Here is a 14,572-nt window from a genome sequence, read left to right as displayed (position 1 = left end):
TTCAGGATTCCCGTGCACTCTGTGGAGGCAGGCAGAGCCTCGTTCATCTGCAGGGTAATGGACCCGACTGTGAGAATCTGGGGCTCTGCTTTTACCAGGACCCTCTCTGTGATGTGTGTCTGCTTCAATTAAAATGTCACCCTGAAGAAAAGCAGGGTTTGTGGAGAGGGACTTGGGGGAAACTGAGCCCTAGGTGAAAGGTACCTGTAGAGCCCTAGACTCAGAGGTCTGTTTGCATCTTTGTGCCTCCATCAAGAGGACTGCATGCAGGTGGTAATCACCCTGCAGAACAGTGTTTTCTCTGTCACTCAGTAGGGTCTGCTTGCAATTTTACAGAATATTGACACAAAGAGGCTGAGCAGCCGTGCCTGTGGTGTGATGGAGCTGCCTCCCAAGGGACAGCAGAGAGAGACAGTTCGGTTTGCAAAACAAAACAGAAACAAACAACCAAAAACCACTTCAAAGACGAACCCTATAGGCTGGGGATATGGCTCAGCAGCAAAGCACTTGACTAGCATGTAGGAGGCTCCCACCCTCATGCCCAACACTGCAAAAGACAACCACAGACAAAGGGAACCCCTCTATGAGTAAAGCATCACTTGTAGCCCCAGCTACTCCACATTCTGAGACATGAGGGAGGACTCACCCTAGCTCCCTTCTGAAAGGTAGAGGTTTGCAACCCGAGGTGAAAGCTAGCTTGCAGCAGGGCCATGCCCCTCCTAGAAATTGTCTCCCTTCGCCTTTTCTGTCTTCAGCACTTCTTGGAGGAGTGCTACTTACTGGCTTGTTCTCCCTGACCTGCTCAGCCCGCTTTCATAAATACCTTGAGACCATCTGCCCAGCGGCGGCACCATCCACAGTGGGCTAGGCCCCTCTCACATCAGCCATCCATCAAGAGAATACCCCACAGGCAGATTTGGCCGAGGCAAGTTTTCAGTTGAGCTTTCCTCTCTTCCCAGGCTGTCGAGTTGACAAATGAGATTAGCCATCATACCATTCGAGATGCCATGCTCCCAGGCTCTGAGCATCTTTTTTTGCAGGTAGAGACAGGCATTAGTCAACCCAATTTGGTACCTTTCTTCCTGGAATACTCAAAATTGGTATCTGTTACTTGTCACCCAGCTGCTGTACACCTCTACTGGGTCTCTGCAATACTAAATAAAGAATATGTAGCCGGGCGATGGTGGCGCACGCCTTTAATCCCAGCACTCGGGAGGCAGAGGCAGGCGGATCTCTGTGAGTTCGAGACCAGCCTGGTCTACAGAGCTAGTTCCAGGACAGGCTCCAAAGCCACAGGGAAACCCTGTCTCGAAAAAAAAAAAAAAAAAAAAAAAGAATATGTGTTCTTTATTGTTATTGGAAGCAAGGAAGATGGTCACATGCAAGCCAAAAGTCAAGCACTCTTAGGACTCTGTTCCAAAGAATGTTCTTCTGATGTAGTTCCTAAGGACGGTCCCACGGTGTGTCTAACAGGAGCAGGCCAACGCTCACCTCAGGAGCGTGCCTAAGCATCGCCTGGTACCAACGGAATGGACACTGTCCCTTGACTTGGTGTGTCTGGTTCTCTGGCAGGACACGGAACTCCTGAACACAGCCATCCTCACGGGGAAGACGGTGGCCATGCCTGTCAGGGTGGTGTCGGTGGAGGAGAACAGCACAGTGAGGGACATCTCCGAGCTGGTGGAGTGCAAGGCCATGGATGAGGATGTCATCAAGGTACGTGGGCCTGCCGGGGATCTGTTCCAGCCTTTCAGACCCTGGGAAAGTGGATACTGAAGTGAAAGGCTCAAATGGGGTTAGGTTTCCACACTGGCAGTGGCTTTATTCACCATCCCGCCCCCACTTCTTCATTCTGCACCGTGTAATTGTATTTTTCAGATATCTCAATCACTTCCATCCTTTCTTCCTGCTCCCTCCTCCTTCCTTTCTTCATTCTTTTTTCTCTCCTTCTTCCCCCTTCTTGCATTTATTTATCAAATCAAGCTTAAATCTATTTACCATAAAGAACATTTTTTTTAATCTACCTCAAGAAATACCTCTGAGAGACTGAGAACACGTGCATTCGCTCACACCACTGTTACTTATCTCTTCCTTTAGAAACTTTCAAATTAATCACCCTTATTCACTATACTCACCATGCAGTTCAGGAGACCTAAATCTTCTCTGAGCTGAATTCAAAGCAGGGGGCAGAGGTTGCCACTGAGCTGGGCTGGTAGTAGGTGGGGCATGGGAGATGTTGATGGAACAACACAGGATCTCGGTTGGCAGCAACTTGTTGGGAGGACCATTCCACATCCACTTAATTTCCTAGAGGCAGAGAAGCTACCTCTCAGCCTAAGAAAGCCAGGTGGGAAGCAAATCCAGAAATAAATGCCACCGTGGTTACACAGAGAGCAACCTTTAACTTCACATAAGGGGTAATGGCATGGAGCCCGTTGCTGATCTTTCCAGGGATGCAATCAGTATCTTTAGGGAAATAAGTGTGTTTGAAATGAAAATTGCCTCCTGGAATGAAGCAGGAGGTGGTCATCCCCTGGCTGTTGACCCAGCAGAGCAGAGTGTCCAATCAGCAAGAGAGGTGTAGAGCAGGCAGCTTTAGTGTAGGAGTGAGTCCCTGAAATCAGCCCCATCTGCAGAACCTAGCTCCTCCCTCTGGGTCTTGGGCTCATATCCTCAGGACCCGTGCTCTTTTCCAGGGCTTAGGTTCATCTCCTAGCCTCATCTCTGGGATTCTGGCTCTAGTCTGAGGTCACCAGTTCTGCAGAGCTCCTGTGTGCAACTTGGCACACTGTGGGGCGAAGCAGGGAGTGTACATGGAACCCGTGCCCGTTCTGCCGCATGTGCAAGAGGTTGGGTCTAGATGTTTCCATTGTCATGGCTTTGTGTGACAAAATGGGGTTCCTGGATCCAGTACAGAGCAGCCACCATTCCAGTAGTTTCCCAAACCCATATCTTGAATGCCATCTCATAAATGGGTGTAGAAAGGGTTCGTGACACATGAGTATGTAGCTAGTGGTATCGTGGGGGAGGAACCCTGGCTCTGGGAAACTCTGGCCTTATGTAATGGGCAGTAACTGACCACAAGTTTGGGAGTTCTCTGGCATCTTGGGAGAGTCCAAACAGATACGACACACTGATCCATGTTCCCCCATCCAAGCACTCTAGGAAGTGTCCCCTAAACAGATACCTGCCAATCAGCCAATGGCTACCACTCCCTAATGGCTCCTGTCTGGGTCACTCAATCTGTTCAATCTGTCAACTTGGCCCTGTGGGGGAGGGTGGCTGTTCTCAGGTCTAACATGTACAAACCAGTGTTTCTTTTATACAAATGGGCACACATTTGTAAGAATGACATCAGGCCATCCATATTATTTTTAGTATGAGACTTTTTAGTATGAGAGATTTTATTTTTAGCTATGTGTGTGTGTGTGTATGTGTGTGTGTGTGTGTGTGTGTGTGTGTTCATGTGTGTGTGTTCAGAGAGGCTAGAAGGGAGTGTTGGATCCCCTGGAGCTGGAGTTTACGGATGGTTGCAAGTCTCCATGTGGACGCTGGAAAACAAACTCTGGTCATAAGAGCAGCTAGTTCCCTCAAAAGTTGAACCATCTCTTCAGCCCCCATGAACTTTAGAATTATTTTTGATTCTTTAGAATTATTTTTAGTTACTATAAAAGGTAATGGGTTTCCATATATATTCTCATATATATTATATATTTTCATATGTATGGTGCTATTATGTGTCATTATGCCTATTCTTATCCAATCCCTTCCCCACTCTCTTCCCATCCATCCACCTACGCCCTGGCTGGTCCTCTTCTCCACTCCAAGTTGCCCTCCTTTTTGTCACATAAATTTCATCACCTTCTCTTGTTCTTCTCCCTTTAGATCTCTTCCTCCCTCTTCGTCCCCTTTCTACTCTCATGTGCTATACACATGCGCACGCACACACACACTCAATCTACTCGCAGACATACACACATACACATACATAGTTCATTGACAGACATGCATGTATACACATAATCCAAACACTCACACACAGTATATTCACAAATACATACACATATAATCCATGCACACACAAATAATATTTTCATAGACCTACACACATAAACCACCCATGTATACATAGAATATAATCACAGATATATATGCACACACATATAGCATACACACAAACTCTGGAGCCAGTTTCTCTGGACCCCAGATATTCTGTATAACAGTGTCCCAGGTTCTTCTTTTTGTGACTTCTTCCACGTATACATGACCTTAAACACATGCACACACTTATACATAAATATGTCTAAATATACTCAACATACACAAGGGCTTTTCAGCCCTGGTTTCTTTTGTATTAACAGCTGCTTCTTGCAGTCATTTGCCCAGATTCCTGGCAGTGCACTGTGAATCTCTCTGCCTGGAAATGCTGGGCCATGAAAGCAAGCCAGCAGGCCTGGTAAAAAGGCTTCCAAGGCTGAAGGATCTATTCTTTCTCTGCCCCATATGTAGCTTCATCAGTGCCTCAGCATCTGTCCGTGAAGACCTCTTTTCTACCTTGAGGTACCTTCTCACTGGAGAAGCGCAGTGAGCAGCTAGCCCACAGATACCCAGAACAAGGGTGTGGAAGATATAGATGCTGTATCTGTATTGCCAGTGTCTTGGTGGCATCACAAAGTATCTAGTCCCCTACCTTTAAAATAAATCTGTCTCACAGCTGGTGACATGGCGAGGATCATGTGCCTGAAGTTGTTCTTCTTGATCCTTGAATCATACAAGCGTTGACAGTACACAGTTGGTGTCTTCATAAATCACAGGCTAACTCACTCGGTGAAGACTGATTGCTGTCCTGAGACAAAGGTGACAGGAAATAAAACAGTTGAGGACCCACCCTCACGAACCTGCCATTGATGGAGGAAACCAACTGTAACACCCGATTTGGTGTTACACCCTCGGTACAGTTCGCACGCCACTGTACCGAATGCGAGTCGGGCAAGGGCCTGGAGATTGAAAAGAAGACACAGAGAGACCAGGGTCATTCGAAAGGAGATCAGCCGAATGCCACTTTAGTCAGCCTTTGGGAAGTCCTTATCTACCTAACTGCAGCACAAGGATTTCTGCCCAGGCAGGTGGGAAATTACCATATTAACAAAGGAGTGAATGCCCTGTAGCTAACCACCAGGCGGGGCAGGCATAGCACAGGAAGCTTAGTTAGTTGATCATAAACTGTCCCCGCGAATGCACCACAGGAATAAGGGAGACCAGGGCCCTACACCAACAGCAAAAGATGCAGAAATACTATCCAGGCATTGTGCTAAACAGTATTGGGTTAGGGTGACTTTGAACAAGATGACCTCCTGGAAAGGGACGGTTGAGCCTATTAAAAGGGGGGCATGCCGGGCGATGGTGGCGCACGCCTTTAATCCCAGCACTCGGGAGGCAGAGGCAGGCGGATCTCTGTGAGTTCGAGACCAGCCTGGTCTACAGAGCTAGTTCCAGGACAGGCTCCAAAGCCACAGAGAAACCCTGTCTCGAAAAACTAAAAGAAAAAAGGGGGGGCATATGTAACAAACACTAAGTGCCAGCTTGTACAGGGCTGTCTGTACCTGATCCACAATGCCCATGATGGCCTCCCTAAGGGTGCTGCCTCAGTCTATAGCCTAGCATGTCTTTTCCAGGAGCTCCTATGTCCATAGATCGCTAGACACCAGCAGTGATGGGCTAATGATTTGGTATTTAAGGGAGGACTCTGTGATATTTCCAGTGTGGCCTGTCATAATCTCCAGGCATAAACTCAGTGAGTGGATCCCAGGGACCTAGCTGCAAATTTGTGGCACGGGATGAAAGGGTAACTTGACCCCTGTGTATCCAGATCCCTGCTCAGGCTCCAGGACACAGGAGCAATTCTCTGGGGTTTGTTTGTCCAAGGGTTCCTTGGTTGTCTGACAAGCCTTGGCTTGTCCCAGGGATCCTGTTGATACCAAACTTTACTGAACTTATTACTATTTCACAAAGTTTCAGGGATAAAGCATCACTACTACTCAGTGGAGCCAGAACTATGGCTCTGCCAGATGTCATCTCTCCCCAGAGAATACCTGGCAATATCTGAGACAGTTAGACTGTGATATGTAGGACTGGGACCTCTGACATCTAGGGATGCAGAAGATGCTCATAAGCACCCTACAAGACACATCTGACAGCTCTAGTCAGCAGGGCAAAAGTTAAGGCACATGCCCAGTGTTCTGTGGGGTGTTGCTCATGTCCTGAAAGTGTCCAATGTTGCAGCTTAGTGTGGAGGCTGGAGACAGACAGAGACAGACCCTGACCATACCTCTGCTTGGTCACTTGCCTTCTGAGTGACTGCAGGGAACCCAGCCACTCTGAGTCTCAGTATCCATGACTCATCTATAGAGCTCCCAAGACCCATGTGACAAAGACAAGCCTCCAGGGTTAAAAAAGATAGGTGTGTGGGCAGAAGAGATAGATAGGTTAGTAAAGCGCTTGACTTGAAGGCATAGGTATCTTATTCAAACTCAGTTTCTCAGTGTTAGTACAGTTGACATTTAAGGTGTACCCATCCTTTGGCATGAAGGACTGTCACTGAGCCTTTCAGAGTATTGACATGCAACCTTGGCCTCTTCCACAGTATCTTCCAACTGTAGTGTTCCACCCACCCCCCCAATCATGACCACCATGATTTCCAGAAGGGGCCAGAAGCTGGGACAGAGAAGACAAAGAGAACATAGGAACAGCAGTAGGAATAGTAACAGGCTGTGACAATGAGTCTGACCATCAGTTAAGGGCTTTTACAGAGTCTAGGATTCAAAAAATAAAATTAAAGCTTGTCCTGGGGTACAAATTGAAGATCTAGGTCATGTGTAAGCCACAGTGGTGTCTTCCTTAACTAATGGCATTTGCAAAGTCCCCATGTCTAAAGGCCATAACCATGTCCTGGAATGAAATAAATTCTGAGCATGTCTTAAAGCTCACTCACCTCCCAACACACTGTAGCTCTGGCAGACACCATCTCCTCCCCCTGGTCTCCTCCAACCCTGCCCAGATCTTCACCAAGTTCCTTCCTTCGGCTCACACTCTATTTTCCTGACCATCTGTCCCCTGCCTGAGCTCAGAAAGGCACAGCCTGTCCAAGCAGACTGGCCTGGGGTGGACCAAATGGACAAGGGCCAGGGCAGCCTGAGGAAGGGTTCCGGCATGCTGCAGGCCTGGCTGAAGTCCACATCCCACTTGCCAGTCAGCAGGTCCTCTCGTGCCTGCCTTTCCCTGCCACCTCAGCAATGGAAATGACACAGAGAGCCATGTGGCAGGAAGGCCAGCTGGGTCAAGGCCACCATCTCATGTTAGAGTCTGTTAGCGTGCAGGGTTGGAGCAGTCTGGGTGAGCTCTGAACTCATGACTATAAATGGAATTTGTCCTCTCTGCTGTGGGCAAGCTGCCCTCCTCAGCAGGCCTCGGGGTTCTCATCTGCAAAATAGGATACTGTCTGTATGCCAAGCTCCCGTGAGGTTTCTGCAGCACTGGTGGGAGGAGGACATGTTGCAAGTGGGAAATGAGATCTGGTTGCATGGAAGCCGTTGACATTCTATATGTACAGAGCTGGCTCATGAGTTCAGGGATGTCCAGGAGGCAATTTTGATTTCCCTGGGCCTGAATTCCACTCATACACAGTGGTAGTCACCAAAATAGAAAGGAAGTAGGCCAGGAGTCTGATTATTGGATCTGCTGCATTTGAAATGTACATTATGTAATCTTATTTTGACAAGAAGGCTGAAGAGGGCTAAGATGTGTGAGCCTACCTCGAGCAGAGATGCGGAAGAAAACAGTTGGATATTTGAAGATCGGCTGCTATTAGAGATGGCATTTAAAGTATTGTGATTAGTAATTAGAGTGACGATGGGCACAATAGGGACAGAAGATGCATAGCTGTATCATTTGAAGGAGTGATTCTCAGAGGGGTCCCAGCCTAGCATCACACAAGACCCTGTGAGATACGTGAGTGTGGTCCCACCACAGTTTTCAAAAGTCAGAGGCTGGGATGGATACCACAAGCTGTGTGTCGACAAACCGTCAAAGTCCCTAGTGGCTAGATGAGAGTTCCCTAGACATCAACGGTTGGCAATGGGCACCTATGCTTTCTCCATGGAAATTGACTCGCAGGGTCTCCCCCAGGGGGCAGGTAGTGTTCTCAGAAATACCAATCCCTGAGGGACATCAAAATAAGACAATTGGCTATGTACCCCCCAACCTAGCTCTTTCCCTCCAGGTCTCTGTGGACAGGTGCCTAATGCTGGCCCGATTGCCCACCGAGCATTCGGTTCACGTGCACAGCCCACTAACGGAGATGAAAAGATTCTGAGAAACACAGCCAATGAGCTGGAAACATTCCTGCAGGGATCCGTTTCTTTTTGTAAAAGAACCTGTTCATTTTGTGTGGTACCCTCGTCCCCACTGCCAGCCGCTTAGGACATGATTAATTCATCCGGAGACTTCCCCAGACACCAGTGACACCATCAGGAACAGAAGGGACGATGGCTCTATCATGTGTAGCACTGTTGTACCTTTGGTGTCCCTCCTAATCATTTATATATTCTGGAGAGGCAAGGTTCCCACCCACCCGAGCTCAGAAAGGTAATAAATGAGGAGAGTCAATGGTCTGTAAATTACAACATTGATTAAAGATGTGATTAGTGATAGACTCTATGCTTGGCTATTATGCTAATATGTTCCCCGATCGGGACAGCATTTACATGCTAATGATAAGTCTGGGACAATGACTGAAACTGCTTCCCATCCTCACACAGTGTGGAAGCCGTTTTAAACCACTCTTTGTAACACCCGATTTGGTGTTACACCCTCGGTACAGTTAGCACGCCACTGTACCGAACGCGAGTCGGGCAAGGGCCTGGAGATTGAAAAGAAGACACAGAGAGACCAGGGTCATTCGAAAGGAGATCTGCCGAATGCCACTTTAGTCAGCCTTTGGGAAGTCCTTATCTACCTAACTACAGCACAAGGATTTCTGCCCAGGCAGGTGGGAAATTACCATATTAACAAAGGAGTGAATGCCCTACAGCTAACCACCAGCCAGGGCAGGGCTAGTACAGAAACACACAGGAAGCTTAGTTAGTTGATCATAAACTGTCCCCGCGAATGCACCACAGGAATAAGGGAGACCAGGGCCCTACAACTCTTGACCGGTGTGAGTGAAAAGACCCCTTCCCGTGACCCCTCCCAACAGTCCCCAGCAGATGGAGAGAATTCTCTCTGCCCAGCCCTCACCATCTGCCCACAAACAGAAGAGACAAAAGTGGGGCCCAGAGTAGCCATACCTGGTCCTTCTGCAGAAAGAGCATGGTGACTGATCACAACAGCTATTGCTCAGTACAGGTTGTTATGTGGTGAGGTCCAGACACCCTGGTGGGGCTCTGCTCTTTCCAGAGGACACTGTCTAGTAGGAGATAGATATGCAAATGACAGTTGGAGCTCAGTGTGGTGTCACGTGGGTAACACCATTAGCTCAGAAATGGTTGCCGGACTGTACCTGTATGCAACTTGCCAGTACAAATCATCTCTAAGTAGATTCTCATTGTAGTCAATGGACCTAGAAAGGTTAAGAACTTGCTGGAACTTTTCAGATTAAATTCTTATGTATGCGCCACAGTTGCTTCTACCTCATCTTACGGTCTCGCTTTCTCTCAATTATTTTGGCTGTACTACCCCTCACCCCACTTTAACCGCTCACCCCACCCCTACTTCTTGCTTCTCCCCCATCCCTTACCCCTCTCCCACCCCCACCCCTCACCCTGTTCCTACCTTTTACCCCACTCCCACACCTAGCCCCAATCCCACCACTCGCCCCACTCACACCTCTTGCTCCACATCTCATTCCTCACCCCACTCCCAACCCTCACCCAGCTCCCAACCCTCACCCCACTCCCACCCTTCACCCATCTTGAGGACAAGGCTTCTAAAAGCAGAGATGGAAAGAAATGGGAGGGAAAGCAAAGGAAAGAGAGCAGACCCAGGCAAAGGTAGGAAGTCACCCATGATATCCCACCCCACTCATGAGAACAGTGATAGTACAAATGTAAAGATCCCAGAGGTCCTGGGTGGAGCAGCATCCCAGAAACTCTTGACATGCTCAGGCCAGGCAAACTTGGGTGGAAGTGTGTCCCTAGACCAAAGTCTGAGAACCATGGATGACCAATGGAACTGTGGGGGGTGGGGTGTCGAGACTGTGAGAAAGCATGTACTGGGCAGCTGCCAGGCCCCTTGGCCGTCTAGGGAGTGGAGCCACTTACCTTCTGAGCAGACGTCAGCTTGCATCGTGCTCCTGGAGGCCACCACATACACACACAGACTTCAGCCTCAGCCACAGTTTTCTGCAGATTCAAGTTCACCAGGAGCTTGAAAGCTCTTTCTTCCATTTGTTGTCTGCTTTCTTTCCCAGCAAAGGCAACCTCAGCCTGAGAACTGGAAGCTGGAAAATATCATGCCTCGTGCCCATGAGATGGGCAATTATGGATGCTTTCACGAGGCACCCAGTAGCAGCCAGTGCACCTTTCCACTGGCTTCTCTCCTTCTCTGCATACCCGGGTCTGCTTTCACACTCTTATTCTCTAGGTTTGGTTTCCCGTTAAGCCAATGACACTGAATCCTAATCTGGGGCTCTGTGCTGGAAATAAGTGTGTTTCACAATAAAGTCGATCAAACTGGAAGCAGAGCAGATGGCTCAGTCTAGAAAGTGCTCACCAAGAAAGAATGAGGACCCAAGTTTAGATTCCCTACACCCGTATGAAAACTGGGTATGGGGGCACATCCCTGTAATCCCAGCACTGAAGGGGGCAACACAACAGGACCCAGAGGTTTGTTGACCAGCCAACCTAGCTCAATTAATGAGTTCTGGTTCCAAAAGTAAGGTGGAAAATGATACTGGAGATACCCAACATCTCCATTTGTGTGTGTGCATGTGCTTACATGCCATATGTACCTACAGACACACACATATATATAATACACATATATGCACATGCACACATACATATACACATACACACATATATATATATACACAAAATGCATAACACATACACACATTACATATATATGCACATATATATACATACATACATATATGCATGCATATCCATACAAATGCACATACATTGCACTCACACACATGCACACATGCACATGCATGCGTTCTCTCTAAAAGAACTGAATGTGGGTTATCAAAACAGCCACATGACCTCCATCTTCTCTCTCTCTCCTCTGTCTTCGCAGGTGTCAGACCACTGCGACTATGTCTTTGTCAATGGCAAAGAGATCAAGGGCAAGGTGGACTCCGTGGTGAATTTCACCTACCAGCACCTGAGCGCACCCCTGCATGTCACTGTGTGGGTGCCCCGGCTTCCCCTGCAGATCGAGGTCTCTGACACAGAACTCAGCCAGGTTAAGGGCTGGCGGGTTCCCATCGTGGCCAGCAAGAGGTGAGCGATGGGTGAGATGTCCTCAGCCACAACAGCACCGACTGGATTTACAGATGCCATTGACAGGACCAGGGCAGGACCCAGGATGTAGTAGAAGCTGGTGTTCCCACAGCCATGATCTCCCTAACCCTAACAGCATACTCTTTAAAGGTCACAGTTCCAGGTCCCCTGGCAGAGTAGGATGATGTTCACCCTGGAACAGGGTCTTCCGGTTGCAGAAAGCCACAGACCATTCCCCTGTGTGGATTACAGTTTTCCCTGAACAAGCCCATCTCAGCTGAGTGAGGGTTGCCACCAAAGCCCAGTATCTCACTCGCACTTCTCCCTTACAGACTGTCAGGTGGTTCCCAGACAGTTCCCCAGAACCCCTTCATTTTGAAGAGTCAAGAAGAGTAGTGTCGATAAAGTGTTTGCTGTGCAAACAGAAGAACCTGAGCTCCATCCCTAGACTGTACAATAAAAGAAAATGCTGGGCATGAGCGGACTGGTGGGGCGTTGATATTCAACCAGCCTAGCCTAATCCGTGAGTTCTGAACCTAGATGAGACTTTGTCTCAAAGGAAACAGAAAATGTCTGAGCATGACACCTGAGGTTGTCATTTGGCTCCACATACACACACATGCCCACACTCACACTCTTTCCTCTCTCTCCTCTCCCCCCCACTCTCTCTCTCTCTCTCTCTCTCTCTCTCTCTCTCTCTCTCTCTCTCTCACACACACACACACACACACATACACACACACACACACACAGAGTGGCTGCTTATGGGACTGTGTGAGCTTAGGAAATGGCAGCTGTCTTTTTGCCAGGCAATGCGCTCAAGCCTCTGCAATGCCCAGAAATGGATGCTTGGCTCCCGTGGGGGCCCGAGACTCCCGTCTTGAGCATCGCCTTCTGAGACTGAGGCATACACCTGCCCTCTTGTGGTGCTCTATGCTTCTTCCCCCCACGTCTGAGACAGCACCTTTCTTCCCATACAGACCCACTCGGGACAGCGAAGAGGAGGAAGAAGAGGAGCAGAGAGGCCGGGGTTGTGCCCTGCAGTTCCAGCATGCCACGGTGCGCGTCCTCACCCAGTTTGTGTCGGAGGGTGCTGGGCCCTGGGGCCAGCTGAGCCACCTCCTCAGTCCAGACTGGCAGTCTGACATCACCCACCTGGTGGCTGACTTCATGAAGCTGGAGTCCCCGCACATAGCCACCCTGCAGGACAGCAGGGTCCTGGTTGGGCGGGAAGTTGGGATGACCACCATCCAGGTAGGAAGCAGGAACTTGGGCTCTGTGTCCTTGGCTGGTACCATTCTTCCTGGGACTAGGGGTGCCCTGGGGGTAAGGCAGGTCACTGTGACCAGTTCATTGTCTCCATGATGGCTCCACAAGGTGACATGGGAACAAGAATTGGACTTGGACCAGCACTTGCATTTCCAGACTTCCCTTACCCATTGGAGCCCACCTCAAGGGCTGTACCCATGTCCCCCCCAGTCCCAGCTCCCACATAGTTCTCCAGACTGCCTTCTATCCCCTTGCATGAGATTTGCCTTTGCCCTGTATACTGCTGCTGCAAAGGCAAGCCTGGAATTTCCCTTCTCTCTTCTTGACTTCATTATCTTGTGTGTTTAATTCAATACAATTTATAATATTGTATCACTCAAAAGGATGTATAGGATGGTTGGGATTGGGTCAGATAACAAACAGGAGTAGCTTCCCTCCACCCCTCAAGTTCCACTTGACTTTCACTACCCTTCTACAATGTCCTGGAGGATGCTAACCCCATGGTAAATGTTCCATCATTTCACCTGCACAGTTCTAGCCCAACCCTGGGCTTGTAGGAGGAGACAGGGTGGCTTTCTGCAAAGAGGCAGTGTGATGATGAGTTCTGTCATCGCAGTTGATCCATAGTTCCCTTAGAATTTAATTCATGCTGCACTGAGTCTGTGTGCAGCTCTTCATGCGTCCAGCCTGCAGGACCATCAAGTACACTTAACTAGGTTGTGCACCGTACAAATGGTCCATTACCTAAAGGGAAGGGGCTGTTCCTTCTTAAAATGGAATGGTTTTGTGATTATTTCTATTTACCAATGGAAGTAAAGTTTCAGGGAAGGACTGCCTTGGCTGCTCAGAAAGGCTCAGTGTGGAGCCAACAACAGTGACAGAAGCCTGTGTGCCTCCTTATGGTCTATGTTGAGAACCTCTGGCCCATCTATGGGGGCGTAGGGAGTCTTAACATGGGTTCCTTTACCTGGAAATAGGCATGATGGCGCTTCTGTGCTCCCACTGTTTCCACAGGTGTTGTCCCCACTGTCCGACTCCATCTTGGCAGAGAAGACAGTAACTGTGCTGGATGACAAAGTGTCCCTGACAGACTTGACTGTTCAGGTGGTGGCTGGGCTGTCTATGACCCTGCACCCCATCGCAGAGAACAACAAGGCTACCACAGCTATGGTCACAGCCGAGGAGCTGCTGCGGGCCCCCAAACAGGTAGGGGTTGAGGTGGGATGGGGAGGCCATGAGCTGGTTCAGCAGAGGAGTGGAGAAAGATGACTGACAGCATCCTCCCGCTCCCACCTACGCCACAGTCCCACCCCACACCACACTCACTAAACTCCCCGTACTTGCGGCCCTCACCACGCTCCCATGCCACAACTCCACTCACACCCTTTGACCATCTTAAACCTTCAACGAGCTCCCAACCCTCACCCCACTACCAAACCCAACCCAGTCCATACTCTCACCCACTGCAAGCCCTTAACCAAAGTTCAAACCCTAACTCTGCTGACACCACTCACCCCACTCGCATCACTAACACAGTCACAACACAAACACTGATTCCACCCAACACCAGATCCAACCACTCATACCACTCCCATCCCTCGCCCAGCTCCCACCCCACGCCCAGGTCGAACCCATCACCCATCTCCCACCCTTAACCCTGCTCCCACCCCACACCCAGTTCCCACCCCTAAAGCAGGTCCCACACCGCACCCAGCTCCCACCCCTCTCCAAGCTCCCACCCCTCACCCTCCTCCAAACCCTCACCCTCCTCCCACCCCTCACCCAGCTCTCACCACTAA

At 49.3% G+C, this 14,572-nt stretch overlaps 1 protein-coding gene across 1 annotated transcript in view; it reads left to right on the top strand.

The window, feature by feature from the left end:
- Tmem132c (transmembrane protein 132C) overlaps nt 1–14,572 on the top strand; it is a 308,851-nt gene that overhangs the window by 293,741 nt on the left and 538 nt on the right. The window contains exons 5-8 of the mRNA XM_026784600.1: nt 1,573–1,716; nt 11,299–11,504; nt 12,485–12,758; nt 13,788–13,979. Coding sequence (XP_026640401.1) covers nt 1,573–1,716; nt 11,299–11,504; nt 12,485–12,758; nt 13,788–13,979 — 816 coding nt within the window. The remainder of the gene's footprint in view (nt 1–1,572; nt 1,717–11,298; nt 11,505–12,484; nt 12,759–13,787; nt 13,980–14,572) is intronic.

The sequence above is a fragment of the Microtus ochrogaster genome, chromosome 2 (assembly GCF_000317375.1).
Source record: "Microtus ochrogaster isolate Prairie Vole_2 chromosome 2, MicOch1.0, whole genome shotgun sequence".
Classification (NCBI taxonomy): domain Eukaryota; kingdom Metazoa; phylum Chordata; class Mammalia; order Rodentia; family Cricetidae; genus Microtus; species Microtus ochrogaster.
The sequence above is the reverse complement of the archived record's forward strand: the minus strand, read 5'-3'. Positions and strand labels throughout refer to the sequence as shown.